At 34.2% G+C, this 15,705-nt stretch overlaps 1 protein-coding gene across 2 annotated transcripts in view; it reads left to right on the forward strand.

Annotated features, from left to right (window-relative positions):
- Positions 1 to 15,705, forward strand: part of EMB2773 (PHD finger family protein) — a 185,778-nt gene that overhangs the window by 106,932 nt on the left and 63,141 nt on the right. For both annotated transcript variants that reach the window (XM_089832698.1, XM_089832699.1), the window contains exon 19: positions 544 to 664. In XM_089832698.1, coding sequence (XP_089688824.1) covers positions 544 to 664 — 121 coding nt within the window. The remainder of the gene's footprint in view (positions 1 to 543; positions 665 to 15,705) is intronic.

A 15,705-nucleotide genomic window follows, 5' to 3' on the forward strand; every position in this document is an offset into this window, starting at 1 on the left:
CTAAGATGCTAGTTAGAGCTAGCTAATGTTCTACTTTACCTGTTTGCCATTTTGTATGAGAGACAATTACAGTACAGTGAAGTTTTTGTGAGTTAACACAAAATATTTTTGATTAAATCAAAACATTAGTCATTAACTCACAAAATATATTGATGATTATCGAAGTCCCTCCTGACCCGCACAAAATGACCATGGCTAACACTAAAGCATGCCATTGTTACGTATTGTAATTAATTAGTACATCTCATGGGCAAATGAATGTATCTTATGGTATCTTGAATAAGGGTATAATATTTTAAAATGCATTCTCTGTTCAATTTTTAAAGATATAATATTATTTTTTCTTCAAATGAATTTTCAGCAAAATTTCAGTGGAAATTCTAGTTATCTCATGCTTTCAGATTGGAAATTCAGCTGTCAACATTGAGAAAATAGCAGTTTTGTGTCAGATATGTACATGATATTTTGAGTTTGACTTGGGTTTTGCAGTTCGCATTTATCTTATTTCATAAATTATATAACCAAAACACATTTATTTTACAGGTGTCTTTGTTCCCTTGGTAAAGTTCTTATTGATGGTGTGAAGTCATTTGAGCATCTAGTGAGATGGTTTTATAAGCATTTAGAAATTTACAAAGCACGGTTAGAGGCTAAAGACAAGTTGGTGAGTTTATTATGAACTATGAAGTTGAAGCATGTTTATAGATATGCATGTATTTGCTTGATTTCTTTGATAACAAAAGTAAATTATATCAGATAGACATCATTAAAATTTAGGAAGTATGCACTCTAACATGCATCTTAAGTACATAGTTTTCACTGTTGCATTGAAATGCAAGGGATTGTACTGCACAAGTTTTTGTTGTTGCATTGTAATGGCAGAGTTTTTACTGCACCATTGTGTTTCCTTATATTTTTTAATGCTTATTCTCTGACCTTCTGTTCTATTTAGGTTCATTCACTCTTAGGAATATCTTTGTTATTTTGAATTTATAGGATGATTTGTACATATTGTTGTAGCATGCAGTGTATAATATGGGCATTGAATCGGTAATACTTTATAAATTATATTTCATTTGTTTGGTGTTAAGTATAAAAACCATAAAACTATATTGCATTTGTCTGGTGTGAAGATGCATTTTATTCTAGGGCATATTCTTAGGTAATTTCTGAATGGGGCATTATAAATGATGTATAAAAAAGGTGTTATTGCATATTCACTTTGACATTTCTTTGTGGATGTGCATTTACCTTTGCTACATATGGTGTATGTACACATCTTGGATGCATGTCTGGCCTCATAGCAGCCTGCTTGTTATCTTTTGTGTCCATGCTTTTTGAACCATTATAAATGCCCTTTTTAAGAATGTTAATTAGATATATTGACACTTGTCGAAATGGGTTGACTTGATGTGAAATACAGGATGAAAGAGGTTTTATACTTGCCAAACATTGATCTTTTTTTGTTGAATTATGTGAAAATTCAATGAAATCCTAGCTTGGATGAAAAAATGGAGACAAAAATAGCAGTGCAATAAGGAGAGAAAGGCAAATGCATTGAGTTAGTGGTAACAGGGCAAATTCCATTGCATTTGGTAACAACCAATCAAAGGATGAGTAGATGAAAATATGAAAAGAGGAATCACATTTGGAGGAGAGTAGAATGATTCTAGTAACAATTGAAAATTGGAGTTGCTCGAGTGAAGATTGATGGTAAAAAATTAGACGAGGAAGTGAAATATCTTCTTATCCACATTTTGTTTGGTTGTGGACAAACATAAGGAGTGAATGGAAAAATATTGGAATGAAGAAATTTAGATATTGCTTTTGGCTTAAAGAACATTTAATGGTCGAATTTGAAATTGAAGAGAGAAACAACTTTGTTGGAAGTGGATGGAAGATGCATGGCTACATAATGGAAAGTCATCCATGAAATGAGCATTTTAAGGGAGTAGAAAATGAGCATAAAAACAAGGAACTGAGTCATATTATATTATTGAAACATGGGGTTGCATCTCAACCCCTTGACTCTTGCATTCTTGGGACAAAGATGTCGAAGGGACAAGGATGGGGCATTCGTCCACCACTAACCATTCGCCATCCATGTGTTGCTGGAATGTGGGGATTGTTGGTTCCCAAAACCGTAGATTGGAACCCTATGAGTCTTGCCAACTTGATGCTGGATATCCAACCGGCTATGGCCAACTTGACGGAACTGAACGGTGTAGTCTGAGTTCCCTGCACTTTTGGCTCTGCAAAACCTAGGTAGTTGTACCTAATCTTGAACAAAAGACTTAAGCCCAGGATGCTTATAGAAAATTGGTTAGAATACGAATGCAATGGAAGTTTTTCAAATGGCAAGAATTATATAAAGCTTTTAACTTGCACATTACGGATTAAGAATAATGAATATGAGTGTTTTAAATAAAAGTAATTATTATAGATGATTGCAATAAATGAATATGTTAATTCTTTAAAGGAAAGATATGAAATAATAGACAGTGTATGGATTGCAAATTATGAAAAATATAAAGACCAGTGCCGAAGGGTGATAGTCAATACAGTATTATAAGTTTAAAACAAAGTAATGAGACTTGGACTCGGCTTTGACTCGGCAATGGCAATTCTACTCGTGACCCGACTCGGACTTGGTCATGACTCGTCAGTGACTCGACAAGTCAACGTATATTAATAGAAATACCTTAGAGAAATATAAAATATTTGATGACTTGGCGGGTTAGGCTGACAGGTCATTTTGACGTCGTAGGGGTAACCTGACTCTGCAACTCGGGTGACTTGGGTGACTCATAGTGAGTTTCGTTACTTTAAAGCATTCAACTTTATAAAATTCTACACACATCAATTATAAACAATTTAGTAATCAAGATGCGACAAATCAAATATATGGACGCAATTTTAAATTAGTCTAGAATGTATTTTAACTCCTGTGGTTTGGAGACAAACTAGACATAGATTCAGAAACAATTAAATGTTTCTCAATATCTATGATGTTTGATTTTAAAATGCTATAATTGATCCTGTCCACTTATCTATCATATAAATTATTTATAAATTAAAAATAATAATTATAAGGTGTTAAGCTTGTAGCTTCTATCGGATTGATTTTAACATGAGATACCTTGTTGATGGTAAACCATTTTAAAGATAAATATCTTATATATATATAATATATTATTTATGTAATATAATATATATTATATATTATACATTATATATTATTATATAATAATGTAATAATATACATTTATATTATTATATAATAATATACATTTATATTATTATATAATAATATAATAATATATTACATATATTGTTAACATACAAATATTATATATATGCTTAAGATGAGTTACATATATGGTTATTTATACTATTATATTAATATGCTAACTAGTGATGTTTAACCGTAGAGACATGTCTCTTCATCTCTTGATATTTATAAGCCCTCATTTGCATTTGGAACACAATCAATACAATGGCAATTGTTATTACATTTGCAGTGATATTAGAATTTAACATGGTATCAGAGCCAAGTTCCTTTGAAGAAAGCTTTATTTCTTAAAGGAAGATCCTAAGACCTATACAATATAAGGATAATCACTTGTACTATCTTACATGGCATATTCCATAGAAGGAGAGACAAAGTAATAGTCTACACAACTATTTGGATAGCTTCGTACGTACTATAAGATAGTTGGACATGGGATATTTTCACACCCAATTTAGCAGATAGATGAAATGGAGGTGGAAATTAAAACAAAACAAAACAAAAGAACCTCACAAGACATAGCATCCTAGTAAATCTAGGTGGAAAACTACAATAAGGGATTGACAGTGAAAGGAAGATATGGCAAGAAAGGGGTAGAAGCTAAGTAAAACGTCAGATGACCAATGTAGCAGGAAGCTTTGACCCTAATTGACATGTGACCTGTATAAGGAAATAAGAATCATGAAAAGAGAATTGTGTCAAGACCACACATTTGCATTTGAATAGAAAGTAACCAAATCTTAAATAGAAAGGACATTGGATAATAAAGAGATCAAAATATTAGAATACTATTACAAGAGCATGATAAATCCCAACAATAAATTGCTAAGTCCATATTATGCCGCAAATATGTGCTAAATTTCGAAACAAATAAAATAACTTCAATGACATTAAGATTTGAAAATAAGATTTGAGTTGAATGAAAGGAGAGGTGTAATATTATTACATACTTTGTAGAAGGAATTCAATTTCAAATAAATAAGACATTTTGACATCGTGATTTTGGAGCAATCAAACTCCACATCAGCGACCAACATTTGAGGAGCGGCTTGTCAAAGGACTAGGAACCATAATGAGTCTCATTGGGTTGTACGTGGAGACTATGCATTGGATAAGGGAACAATGACTAGAATCAATGAGCATGAACAAGGAAGTTTGTTGAGCATTGCATATACTATGAATATAATCCCATCTAGATTGTACAAAGGGGGAATAAAACTTCTCAATGAGAAAATCTAACATGGTATCTGACATGGCACCAAGTTTATAATATGAACCACCAAATGAATACGAAGGATTATGTTTGACGACACAAAGGAAGAAATAACTAGAGATCACTAATTCTTCAATAATATAGTGGAAAGTCTTTGTCAATACTCCATGTCTATGGTGGTTATTTCTATAAACAAATATTCATATCATACTATTAATAGTTCCCTTGACCAGTGATACAAATATACAATGCTGCTCGATTCCAAACCCCGAGTCATCATAGAAAAACATGCTAATAGTGTGTACAAAAATTGATAAGGAAACATGATCATTGATTATTTAAATATATTTTCGAGCTTATGGAACTATGAAATAAGTGAGATCAGAAGGGAAGTACGATAACAATAAAATGAGTGACAATACGATGTTTAAAGACATAACGAGGATGTCATTAGGATTACAGATGGCGGGAATCAATATTTAAGTCTTGTTGATAAGCAATGGAATCATTGAAACATGTTTAATAATAAGGGCAAATGACTTGGTGCGCATACTAAGGCACTCAACACATATAATGTAGATTATTGAAATACCATGTCACCAAAGCAAATGACCTCTCTGGAGTCTAAGACCTCCAAATAAGATTGGTGGAAAGTTAGAGTGATCATAACAGTGATGATTGACATTACATACGAGACTTCCCTACGTTAGCAACATGGTGGGGTCTACTAAAGACAAATTACACTCCAAAAATATATTTTGTTCATTAATAGTGATGGGTTATGTCACTTGAACTTATAATATTTGGAGCCAATATCAATTTAATAGATTGAATTACTTGATGACGTGATCTTCAATGCCACTAGCATCTTATCTCTACCAGATGAGTTAGAGAGAAATTGTTGCGGTATCAACTTTTATATATCTATATATATTTAAAAAAAAAACGCAAATAACATTTAAGACAAAACCCTATGTTAAAGAGTGACTTGAAAATAAATTTCAGTAAGAGAGAACATAATAATAGGAATGATCTATAAAAGATATGAAATAAGAAAGGATGAAAATGGATCATCAAAATGTGCTTTTGTTCTTTCCCTTGATTCCCAATGATGATTCTTTGCAAAGAAGAACAGAAAGAAGTTTTCCATAATTGAATATGATGCAAAATTGTTCGACAATATAAAAGTGGGAACTTCACATGTGGGGGGGAAATGATAAACAATGTTCTATTCTCTCTTGAACTATCTTTAAAGGGAAGATGTTCCATTCATGTGTAGATAAGTATTTGTTGTCCTTGAGTATTACATTTATCTACTCATTGTATTCTCTCTTAAATTCAATTTCTATATGTATTGTAAAAAATCATTTGCCTTGATCTTTTCCTTTATGGTTGAGGAAATTCTTGCAGGAAAAGAAGGTTGGTACTTTAGACATGCTATCAAATATAGTGTAGACAAGAATTCATTAGTCATTTGATGATCATAATCAAGCGAGGATCTTGAAATGAATATCTTTAATGATTGAGATTATGAGTATCCTTCTACATTAAGAGGGAGTATGACATTTCTTCGAAGGCAACGCAGGAGCTTAGAAGATTAATACTTAGAGGGAGTCTAGAAATACATGTGTGTGATTGCATGATTTTGATGGGCCTACTCTTGAGTGCATCATGAGAAAGTATTGACTTATCACTAGAAAATCAAAAGATTGATATAAGGTTCAGAGTGAGTTCAATAGGCATCCTTGGGTGAAGAGAGTTTTTGATGAAGTAACTATAGGACTGACTTCCCAGGATCATTGTCCAGAAGGAGAAATTTTGAGATGAAATCCTTTGTGGATATCTTTTCTATGAGGAGAAGTTCTAAGTGAAATTCCTTGTAATGTGGTCTTCTCTATGAGAGAGAAGTCTGAGGTTAAAATCCTTGTTCCACCCTTCAGTAGCAACTATGGTGGTTCATGGTGGATATCATGTAGTTTACTACACGATGATGTTATGATATGTAATGAAAGGTGACATTCTTTCATTGACGTATATAAACAGGAGGTAACCATTATAAGGTGACAATCTTATAAACGGTTGACCTGTTATCATGATAGACTTCATTAAATTGTTGTCCTAGAGTGCTAGAAATCATGATAATGAATAGACATAAGCTAACCATTGTAAGGTGGCGAACTTATAAATGGTAGACCTGTTATCATGGTTCTTTGGGCCGGATTTTGCCGGACACCATGATAATCAACTTGTCATGGTTCTTTGGATCGGATCTTGCTAGACACCATGACATAGTTACTACTATAGACCACACTTAAGGTGGTGTTTTAAAGTTACAGAAATTGTTTCAATTGTGTGTTATGAAAAGTGAGAAATTTATATTCATAGTGAATTGAATATCATATTGAGATGATATCTCTTCATATTCTTGAGAGCATAATGTGTTCTATAAATCCTCCCTAGCTAAGAGGGAGTGTTAAGGTTGTAGCTTCTGTCAGATTGATTTTAACATGAGATACCTTGTTGATGGTAAATCATCTTTAAGATAAACATTTTATATATATAATATATAATGTATATTATATATGTAATATAATATATATTATATATTATACATTATATATAATAATATAATAATATATATTACATATTATTATATAATAATATAATAATATATTACATATATGGTTAACATATTAATATTACATATATGCTTAAGATGAGTTACATTTATGGTTATTTATACTATTATATTAGTATGTTAACTAGTGATGTTTAACTGTAGAGACATGTCTCTTCATCTCCTCTCATATTTATAAGCCTTACATTTGCATTTGGAAGACAATCAATACAATGACAATTGTTACTACATTTGCAACGATTCCAGAATTTAACATAAAGGACGAAACTATATAATATTTTAACTCTAAAGCTTCATGCAAATGAAATAAAATAAATATTTCTTACTGATCATGCCAAAAATAAAATTGCATTGTAGAAACTCCTTACGGATGATCCGTCCAATGCAGTTTGACTCCAGAATCGTATATGAATATATTTATTCAATAATCTGGAATTCACGAGCTTAGTTAAAAAATTCATTCATTTGCCAACAAAAGAATATAATATTTGAAATGTGCATGTATATTGAGTATGTAAAATTTGTGAAAATTGTATATGAATTGTGTCTTTGTCTGATTTTAGATCATATATTTATAAATGTGAAGAGGCACGAACCAAACAGTTGTGACTCTATGAAAAGTTACACTTTAAACAACATATCTCTTCACATAACAAATCATTAACATCTATTTGTAATTTGGGAATTTTGCTTCACGCCATTTATATTTTATTAAGGAATCGTATGCAGCAGTGGGAAACAGTTTTGCCTCATTTTCCAGTATTTGTGACTCCAGTAACCTGCCACAAAAAACACAAGAACATTAGACTTAAATTATTAAATAATAGTTGGTATTAATAGGTAATTCAAAATCCTTGCGTGGGAGGCTCCTGCGATAAGAATTCTTGTCGCTTCAAACCTGCCTGGCGGATTTCTCTCACTTTCCTGCACATGTGACTAGATCCTTTGGACACAACTTGTATTGCCTATGAATATTAAACATTCACACCTGCCTAGGAAAATAATGATATCTCAAAATCAACAAATTCAACACCATTTCCTTCAACGTCACTGCTCGACTTCTGATTATTTGCTCCTCTGATGAAATGGATTCCCGTTGTTCGTGTTTGGGGGATGAATTTATGTATTCTGATTTCAATCGATGCTCTCTTCTTGCAATGATTGGATGACCTTATCAGACCCTGTCACTGAATATATTGAAGGCATCATAGACTTCAAATATGAGTGTATGCTGTCCAGGTGCTCATTACATTGTTAGAACGTTCCATTATTTATATTCAATAACTAAATGGTATTGTTCGATCTCAATAGTCTCCGATTCAATATGGCTCTGCCCCAATCTTCTTTCGTGCTTATACTGAATTGCCATTTACGTTTTCAGTGCGCTTGTAATTCACCACCCTTGTTGTCAAGTTCGGTTCATACATGGTGATGTGGCAAGTGAAATATGCTCTGGGAAGTTAATTCCGGCGTCTCTACAGCTGGTCTCTATGTCCAATATTCAGTGGCCTCTCTCCTACAAATCTTTTATAGGATGCCACTGACTTATTGTGTTATTCAAATTATTATTTAGTTGCTATCAGATTGTCAATCATTATGTTATTAATTCCATTTCTGTATAGTGTGCATCGTATCAAACTCATCCACTATTTTATTTTAAGCATCTTCCAAACATGATAAAAATTAAATGTGGAAGTCTGGATATATCACCATCTTTGATGATTTATTCTGCCTTTGATCACTGTGACTCTTCATTTGAGAATGTGGATTTGGAGCCCCCATGACCTGTAGGTAGTTTTCCATGTATAATCTGTGATCACACTTCAGCGTTATTGATGTCCATGTTTGAAAAGATTGTTACAAATGCCATTTCATGCCTCATGGATGTCTGTTGTGTTTTTAGGAACCGAATCTTTGCTTATCCATTAAACAATTTCAGAATGTACTCTTTCGTCATCTGATTCCATGTATCCACTAGTTGTGAGCTGTCATGAATTAGTATATGTTTAGATTCTTTATGAATTTACTCCATTAATATATCATTTTTAGAATTCATTGAATGATCTACCGATGCCATTGAATCAAAATTTGTACTCAGCCTCAATATCAGTTAATATGACGACTGTAAGATTGTGATGTGGTTCTCATTCTGATTGCCATTTCTGATAGACCTATTTGCATCCATTCATGCTCCAACATTTGTCAATACTGTAATTATTCTGCGAATAGGTGATTTCCCATTGTTCTTGTTTCATTTGCCTCTTTCTGCTGTTCCAGATTAGTTGTGTGCTGGGTATGCTTGGAGGCCATTGTGACAATGTTGGGTGTGTTCCCTGACAAGTCTCATAGGTTGGAAGTGGGCTGCATGACATAGAGAAAGTTCTAAAAGGGCATAGGAGCTAGTTAGATAATGAAACAGCAAAGCTACAACACATACTTCTGTTATGACAATTCTGGACGTTACTGTCCTTTACATCCTTTACATCCTTGTAAATATAAATGATGAAATGCCGAGGTAGATATATGTTGCCAAGTGTTTGCCTTCAGTGATATCACTGATTTTCATATCTCAGCCCTTCCTCATTGCTTTCATTCTTTTACTATTACTGATGTATACGGAACTTCACCAAATCATGTTATTTGTATTAGCTGTTGTGGCATCCCACTACTTGACCATCACTTTCAGAAAGCAGATGGAGTTTGTCTTGAGGTGCATATTTCACCAATCTAACAGGTCCGCCATGGTCCTTTAATTGTTGTAGGACCATCCTACTCTTCACATCAATAACCTGAATAATTCTTGTTTCTCCATCATTAACTTTCAAATGGAGACTCCATCAGGGATGCCTTGGCATCCCCCGGCCATTGCAAGGATGTTTGCGCATTCCTTGTCGACAAACAACCCATAAAGTATATAGTTACTTTTTTTTGGTTCCATTCGAATCCTAATTGGTGGTGGGTCCCATCTAGTACCCTTCAAGCTTACAAAAACCCCTCCAAGCTTCATTTTTACTCACAATTGCATTTCTCATTGTTTGCTACAACAAATAGAAAAGAGTGGAAAAGGAAAGAAAAGAGTGATTGAAGCCAAAGGAGTTAGTGCAAGTGAAAGAGGAGTGACAAGGAGCAAGAAGAAGAACCGGAAGATTCTACACCTTAAAGAGATTTTTCTTGCACAAAGTAGGGTGCTTTTGTTTTATTTTCTGATTTTCATTGTAATTCTTTTTCTTGTTTCAATGTTTTTACATGTTTTGTTTCATTTTCTAAATTAGACTTTATGTTGAATCTTGAGGGCAAATGATCCTTCATTTCATTTTGCCCTTAAGAAAGATTGATTTAAAAAAAAAATTTGCCTTAGAATTTGAAATTTGTTAAAACCAAAATTTAGAGTTTTAATATTTTAAAGTAGGCTGATATTTAGGTGCTTATCGAATTGACTTTCATCTTGTGAAATATAGTGTCACAATGAGCCCCTATTATAGTCATTATCTGAATGAGGACGAGATGGAAATTCATTTTGATGGTGCTAAGTCAATCAAGATATGAACTCGAGCATGACAGTGAGGGGGATGAAATGGGGCTGATTTGGGGTGCCAGATTAGTTCTATGGCCAGTGCACCAATTGCTATAGATTGTCCGCTTCAAGCTTTTGACAAAGTTCGTTAGGGATTCTTATGAGCCCAAGTCTCCTCTCAAAAAATCTTCAACGAAAATAACAACCCCAATGCGAAGAGGTGGTGGCACAAGGAAATGGAAATGCAACATTTTTAGTAAGGAATGGTTTTGGAGCTTTTCTAGAGTTAACACACACTTCCTTGTTTATAAATGAAATTAGTGTGGATCCATTGAAATTTGTGGAAGAGCCTAAAAATGTTGAGTACAAAATTGAGTTCATCAAGCTTTAGGGTCTTCTCGAAGATAGTATAGTTGCAATGCCTACTACTTTGTCTAGTAGGATTCAGGTTTAGACTATTAAATGGATGTAGGGCCAACCTTATTTTTTACTCGTACATTGCATCGAAGAGCAGGAATGGTGTCAAGGTTAACCTTAGGATCTTCATCCAATTAGATTGCCGAGGGCGAATCACAGGGAAAGGGGAAATGCAAGATGCAAAGTAACCCTATAGATGATTGGTTCAATGTGTAGGTCAAAGATCAGATAAATGATGCCATTACAAGTTCTTCTTTGCCAATGACATCCCATTTCATGTAACTCAATCTCATTATAAGGAGATGATAGGGAGGGGAGGACTATCATATGTGCCACTTAGTGAGCACAAATTGAGGGCCATGATCTTGGACTAACCCTATGCCAAGATTAATCTTTTGATGGAGAAGGTGAAGGCATGTTGGGTGGAGCTTGGATGCAACATAGTTATGAATGGGTGGATGAACAGTAGCCATCATCTACTCATCAACATCATGGTTGTTGGAATCACGTTGTTACACCAAAATTTCATGTTGTCAATGAACGTCACAACTTGAGAGAAGGATCCACAAGAGGCTGTAAAGCACATGTCACAAATCCATTGGTCTATGTTGAATGATACCTTCACCTTGAGGAGTTAGAGGCACCGACCTCCCAACAATCCACCCTTAGCATCTCTCGAAGGATTTGAACTTGTATCCTAGTGCTTTGATACCACTTGTTGGAATCACTATTGCTGTTACACCAAAAGCTGGAGTTATCAATGAATGCCACAACAACCTGAGACAAGGATCCACGAGAGGTGTTTAAGTACATGTCACAAATGTATTGATCTATGCTGAATGATACCTTCACTTATAGGGAACAGAGGCACCAAGCTCCCATCAATAGTTACATTTGTAGAGGGAGCATACTCAGGATGGTTGATTGTTTAGGGTATTCCAAAGATGTTGATTTCTAGTTTGAGGTCATTATAGAGGCCATTGAGGAAGTTGAGCCACAAAATGTGATCTAAGTAGTGATAGATGCAACATAATGCAAAGTTGAAGGTAAGCTTTTTGAGGCAACTTGTAAACATATTTGGTGGACTCTATGTTGTGCACTTGTCATGAACAATATATGCAAGGACATGGGAAAATTTGATTGGATTAGAGGAGCCATCAACGGTGCAAGAATGTGCAAATGTTTATTTGTAACCACCACAATTCACATGCAATCATCAGGAGCTTCGTGAAGTAGTTCTTGGTACCAGTTGAGACTAGGTATGCATTCTATTTCATTCTCTTGGAGGGAATGCTTGAGTTGCAAGAGGCACTACGACTCACGGTTATGGCGAATGAATCGGTGGACTAAGGCCAAGACAAAGTAGGGGAGGAGGGTGAAGGTGATAGTTTAGACTAGAATATGATGTATTTTGAAGTGATGCAAAATAGATAGTCTCTATCATTGATCTTTTTTATAAGGTTATCATATATTGGGATGGGGATGCACCCACCCTTGAAGAGATGTATAGGTACATTAATTACATGCTTGACTACATGAGGGTTGTTGTGAGAGAGGACCCCACTTTAGCATTCTACAATAAGCACATTTGTTCGATCATTCAACTCAAATGGGACACACTAAACACTCTCTTTTGCACATGGCTGATTATGCATTGAATCCAAAGTGGTACATGCCTAGGTCTAATAGAGTTATACTGATTCAAGATAATGAGGTGAAAGTAGGGTTTTGTAGGTGCATTGGCAAGATGTATGATGCTGAAATTGTTGGCAAGATTCACATTGAGTGGACAAAATTTGCCATTCAATTTGCCATTCTTAAGGGTTATTCATATGTAGCAAAGATGGATATGAGAATTATATCACAAGAGGACCTGAGTTTGTGGTGGAACTATCATGGACAAAAATTCAAAATTATTAAACTAACCATTCATCGGGACAAAAATTCAAAGTTATCACACTAACCATTCATTGCTCTCTCAATTTTCTCCTTGATTAGTTGTAGAGAGGAAAGGGTTTACTTGTAACTTCATGCATTCTACTAAGAGGGACAACCTTGCCTCTAGGAGAATAGAAAAGCTAGTGGTTGTACATTGTGCCTTGCATATCATTGACTGCAAGACACGTGTACCAAGAGAGTGCAAAACATGATGGACTGTGGAGTTAGAGGAGCCATCACAAATAGATGAGAATGATGATGTAGTGCCTTCATACCAAGGTTTGTTCGTTTGACAATTCTTGACCATGAAGAGTACAATAGTTCTAGTGATGAGTAGTTTGCCTTTGGGGATGATTAGAGGCCTCAATTGATTAAATTTTGAAAATTTGTACTTTCTTTGGTATCATGTGTTGTTTTCTGAATTACTTGTATATTATTTTTGCAGATCGAATGTGTTGTATGATCTCCAAGAAAGGAAGAATTACTCTTTCTTTGTACATATTAGTATTGCCCTTTCATTGCGGGACACCATGTTAATATAATATAATTATATAACGAATATAATTGTATTATATTATAAACATAATATAATACTATATAATATTATTATTATCAATATAATACTTTATAATCAATATAATTATATAATCACAACTTTTATGTTATCTATATTGGCTTGAAGGAATCCGACCATAACTATAATAACATTAACATTCCCTCTTAGCTAGGGAGGAATTATTCTGAGTATCTTTTGGTTTGTTCTCCCGACACTAATATCAACACTCACTCTTAGCAATGGATGAATCCTTCTTATCATTTACAAGTTACATTATTTTATTGTGATGATTAACCTTAATGGTTGCATCCATATGTGGAAAGATATTACTCCCTGTAATATCAACCATTATAGCTTATCCGCAAATATCATCTAATGTGATATCCACCATTATCGCTATCCATAGATATCACTTTACGTGATATCCACCATTATGGTTATCCATAGGTATGACCTCAGATGATATCTACCACTATGGCTATTCATAGATATCACCTCATGTAATATCTACGATTATCGCTTATAAATGTACTTTCTTAAAATAGAAGCACTAATCATTTAAGATCTTTTAACTCCCACTTTGTAGTGAATTTGTAGACCATGGACGAATTTCTGCTCAATCAACTCTTTTTCCCACTCAGTACCTTTTCTTTTGTTTTCATCTGTGTAGTTTTTGAGACCGCAGGGTTACCCCTTCTTGGGATAACCCTAGTATAAGCCTACTTGTACCCCAAGCATTTTGGGTCCAGGGGCTAGTTTTGTCTCGAGGATTCAAATTTGGAAATTAGGTGACCCTATCAACTTACTTTGTTTTCGCGTTGGAAAACTAGTATAAAAGGAACCCTAGGCACCTCAATTTTACATCACAAGACAATCACAAGCATACCTAAGCAATCACACGTTAGTTCAAGCATTCATTGAAGAATTCAAGGAGTTTTCAAGGAAATTCTCAAGATCTTTTCAAGATTAAAGGATCCTTTGAGAGCATTTCCTCTTCAAAATATAGCATTTTGTTGGCCATCAAGGGAGGAGATTTACATTGTGATATTCATCATCATCTTCTTCTTCTTCTTTGGTGCACATTTACATCCATGACATCACGATTTGGTTTTGGTAGATCCATTGCATTTGTGGAGTTTTCCAACATCCTTCATTAAAGATCCAACATCTATAACATTCAATCATTGCAAAATCCTTATTGGCAAGGGTTTCATCAAGCAAGGTGAATATTAACATTTGTCTTGCTTCATTACATGTTTCCATTCCATTTCATTTCAAGGTTGATTCCTCAATCTAATGCTTGACCAAGGCAAGCCCTCCTGTAACAAGCAAAATCAATTTTTCTTGTATGCAGAAGTAGGATATCAAAATTGTGACTCTGGACATGAAAACTGCTCGCTAAGGGCTTTTAGGAGAATTTGGGTCAATTTTGTTATAGTGCCCTGGGAATATGTCTAACTTTCCATAAACCTATAGTAGGTTTTATTTTGGTTGACCTGTACTTGAAGACTTGGGCTTCTCATAGTTTTTTGGGTTTTTTGTCATGATTGTAGAGTCGTAGTCAAAATCGCAGTCATAGCTGCAGATCCGTGGTTTTTAGAGTGAAAAAGCATCTTCTCTTGCATATTTCAAGGTAAGTTTTCTACCCTTTCTTTTATCTCTTAATATAGACCTATTTCCATATCGTAATCGGGCCGATTGTATACATATAACACCCAGTTTTATTTTACTCTTGTCATTTAATCAATTGGTTCAGTTTACATTCACATTGCACATCTTAATCAATACTGCATGAAAGAGGACTTGCTTGTGTACCTCCTTGATGTAATTTGGGCTTAGCATTAGCATCCCTTCATTCTACTTGGGTTTTGCTAATCTAACTTGGGTTATATTGAGAGTTATGTTTGGAAGCCCCTCTTTCTCTTGTATTGAATGACTTAATGTGAAAGTGGTTGGTTAATGAACTCATCTCCACATAGTTTACATTCATTGGCTTTCATTTTCCACCTAAACAATAGATACCTCTACGCGTAATATCCACCAATATGGCTTATCCATAGATATCACCTCACATGATGTCCATCGATTATGGCTATCCATAGATATTAATTCACAAGATGTCAACCATTGTTGTGAGATT

Source organism: Cupressus sempervirens, chromosome 5 (assembly GCF_028749045.1).
Source record: "Cupressus sempervirens isolate cs-2001-9-10 chromosome 5, ASM2874904v1, whole genome shotgun sequence".
Classification (NCBI taxonomy): Eukaryota; Viridiplantae; Streptophyta; class Pinopsida; order Cupressales; family Cupressaceae; genus Cupressus; species Cupressus sempervirens.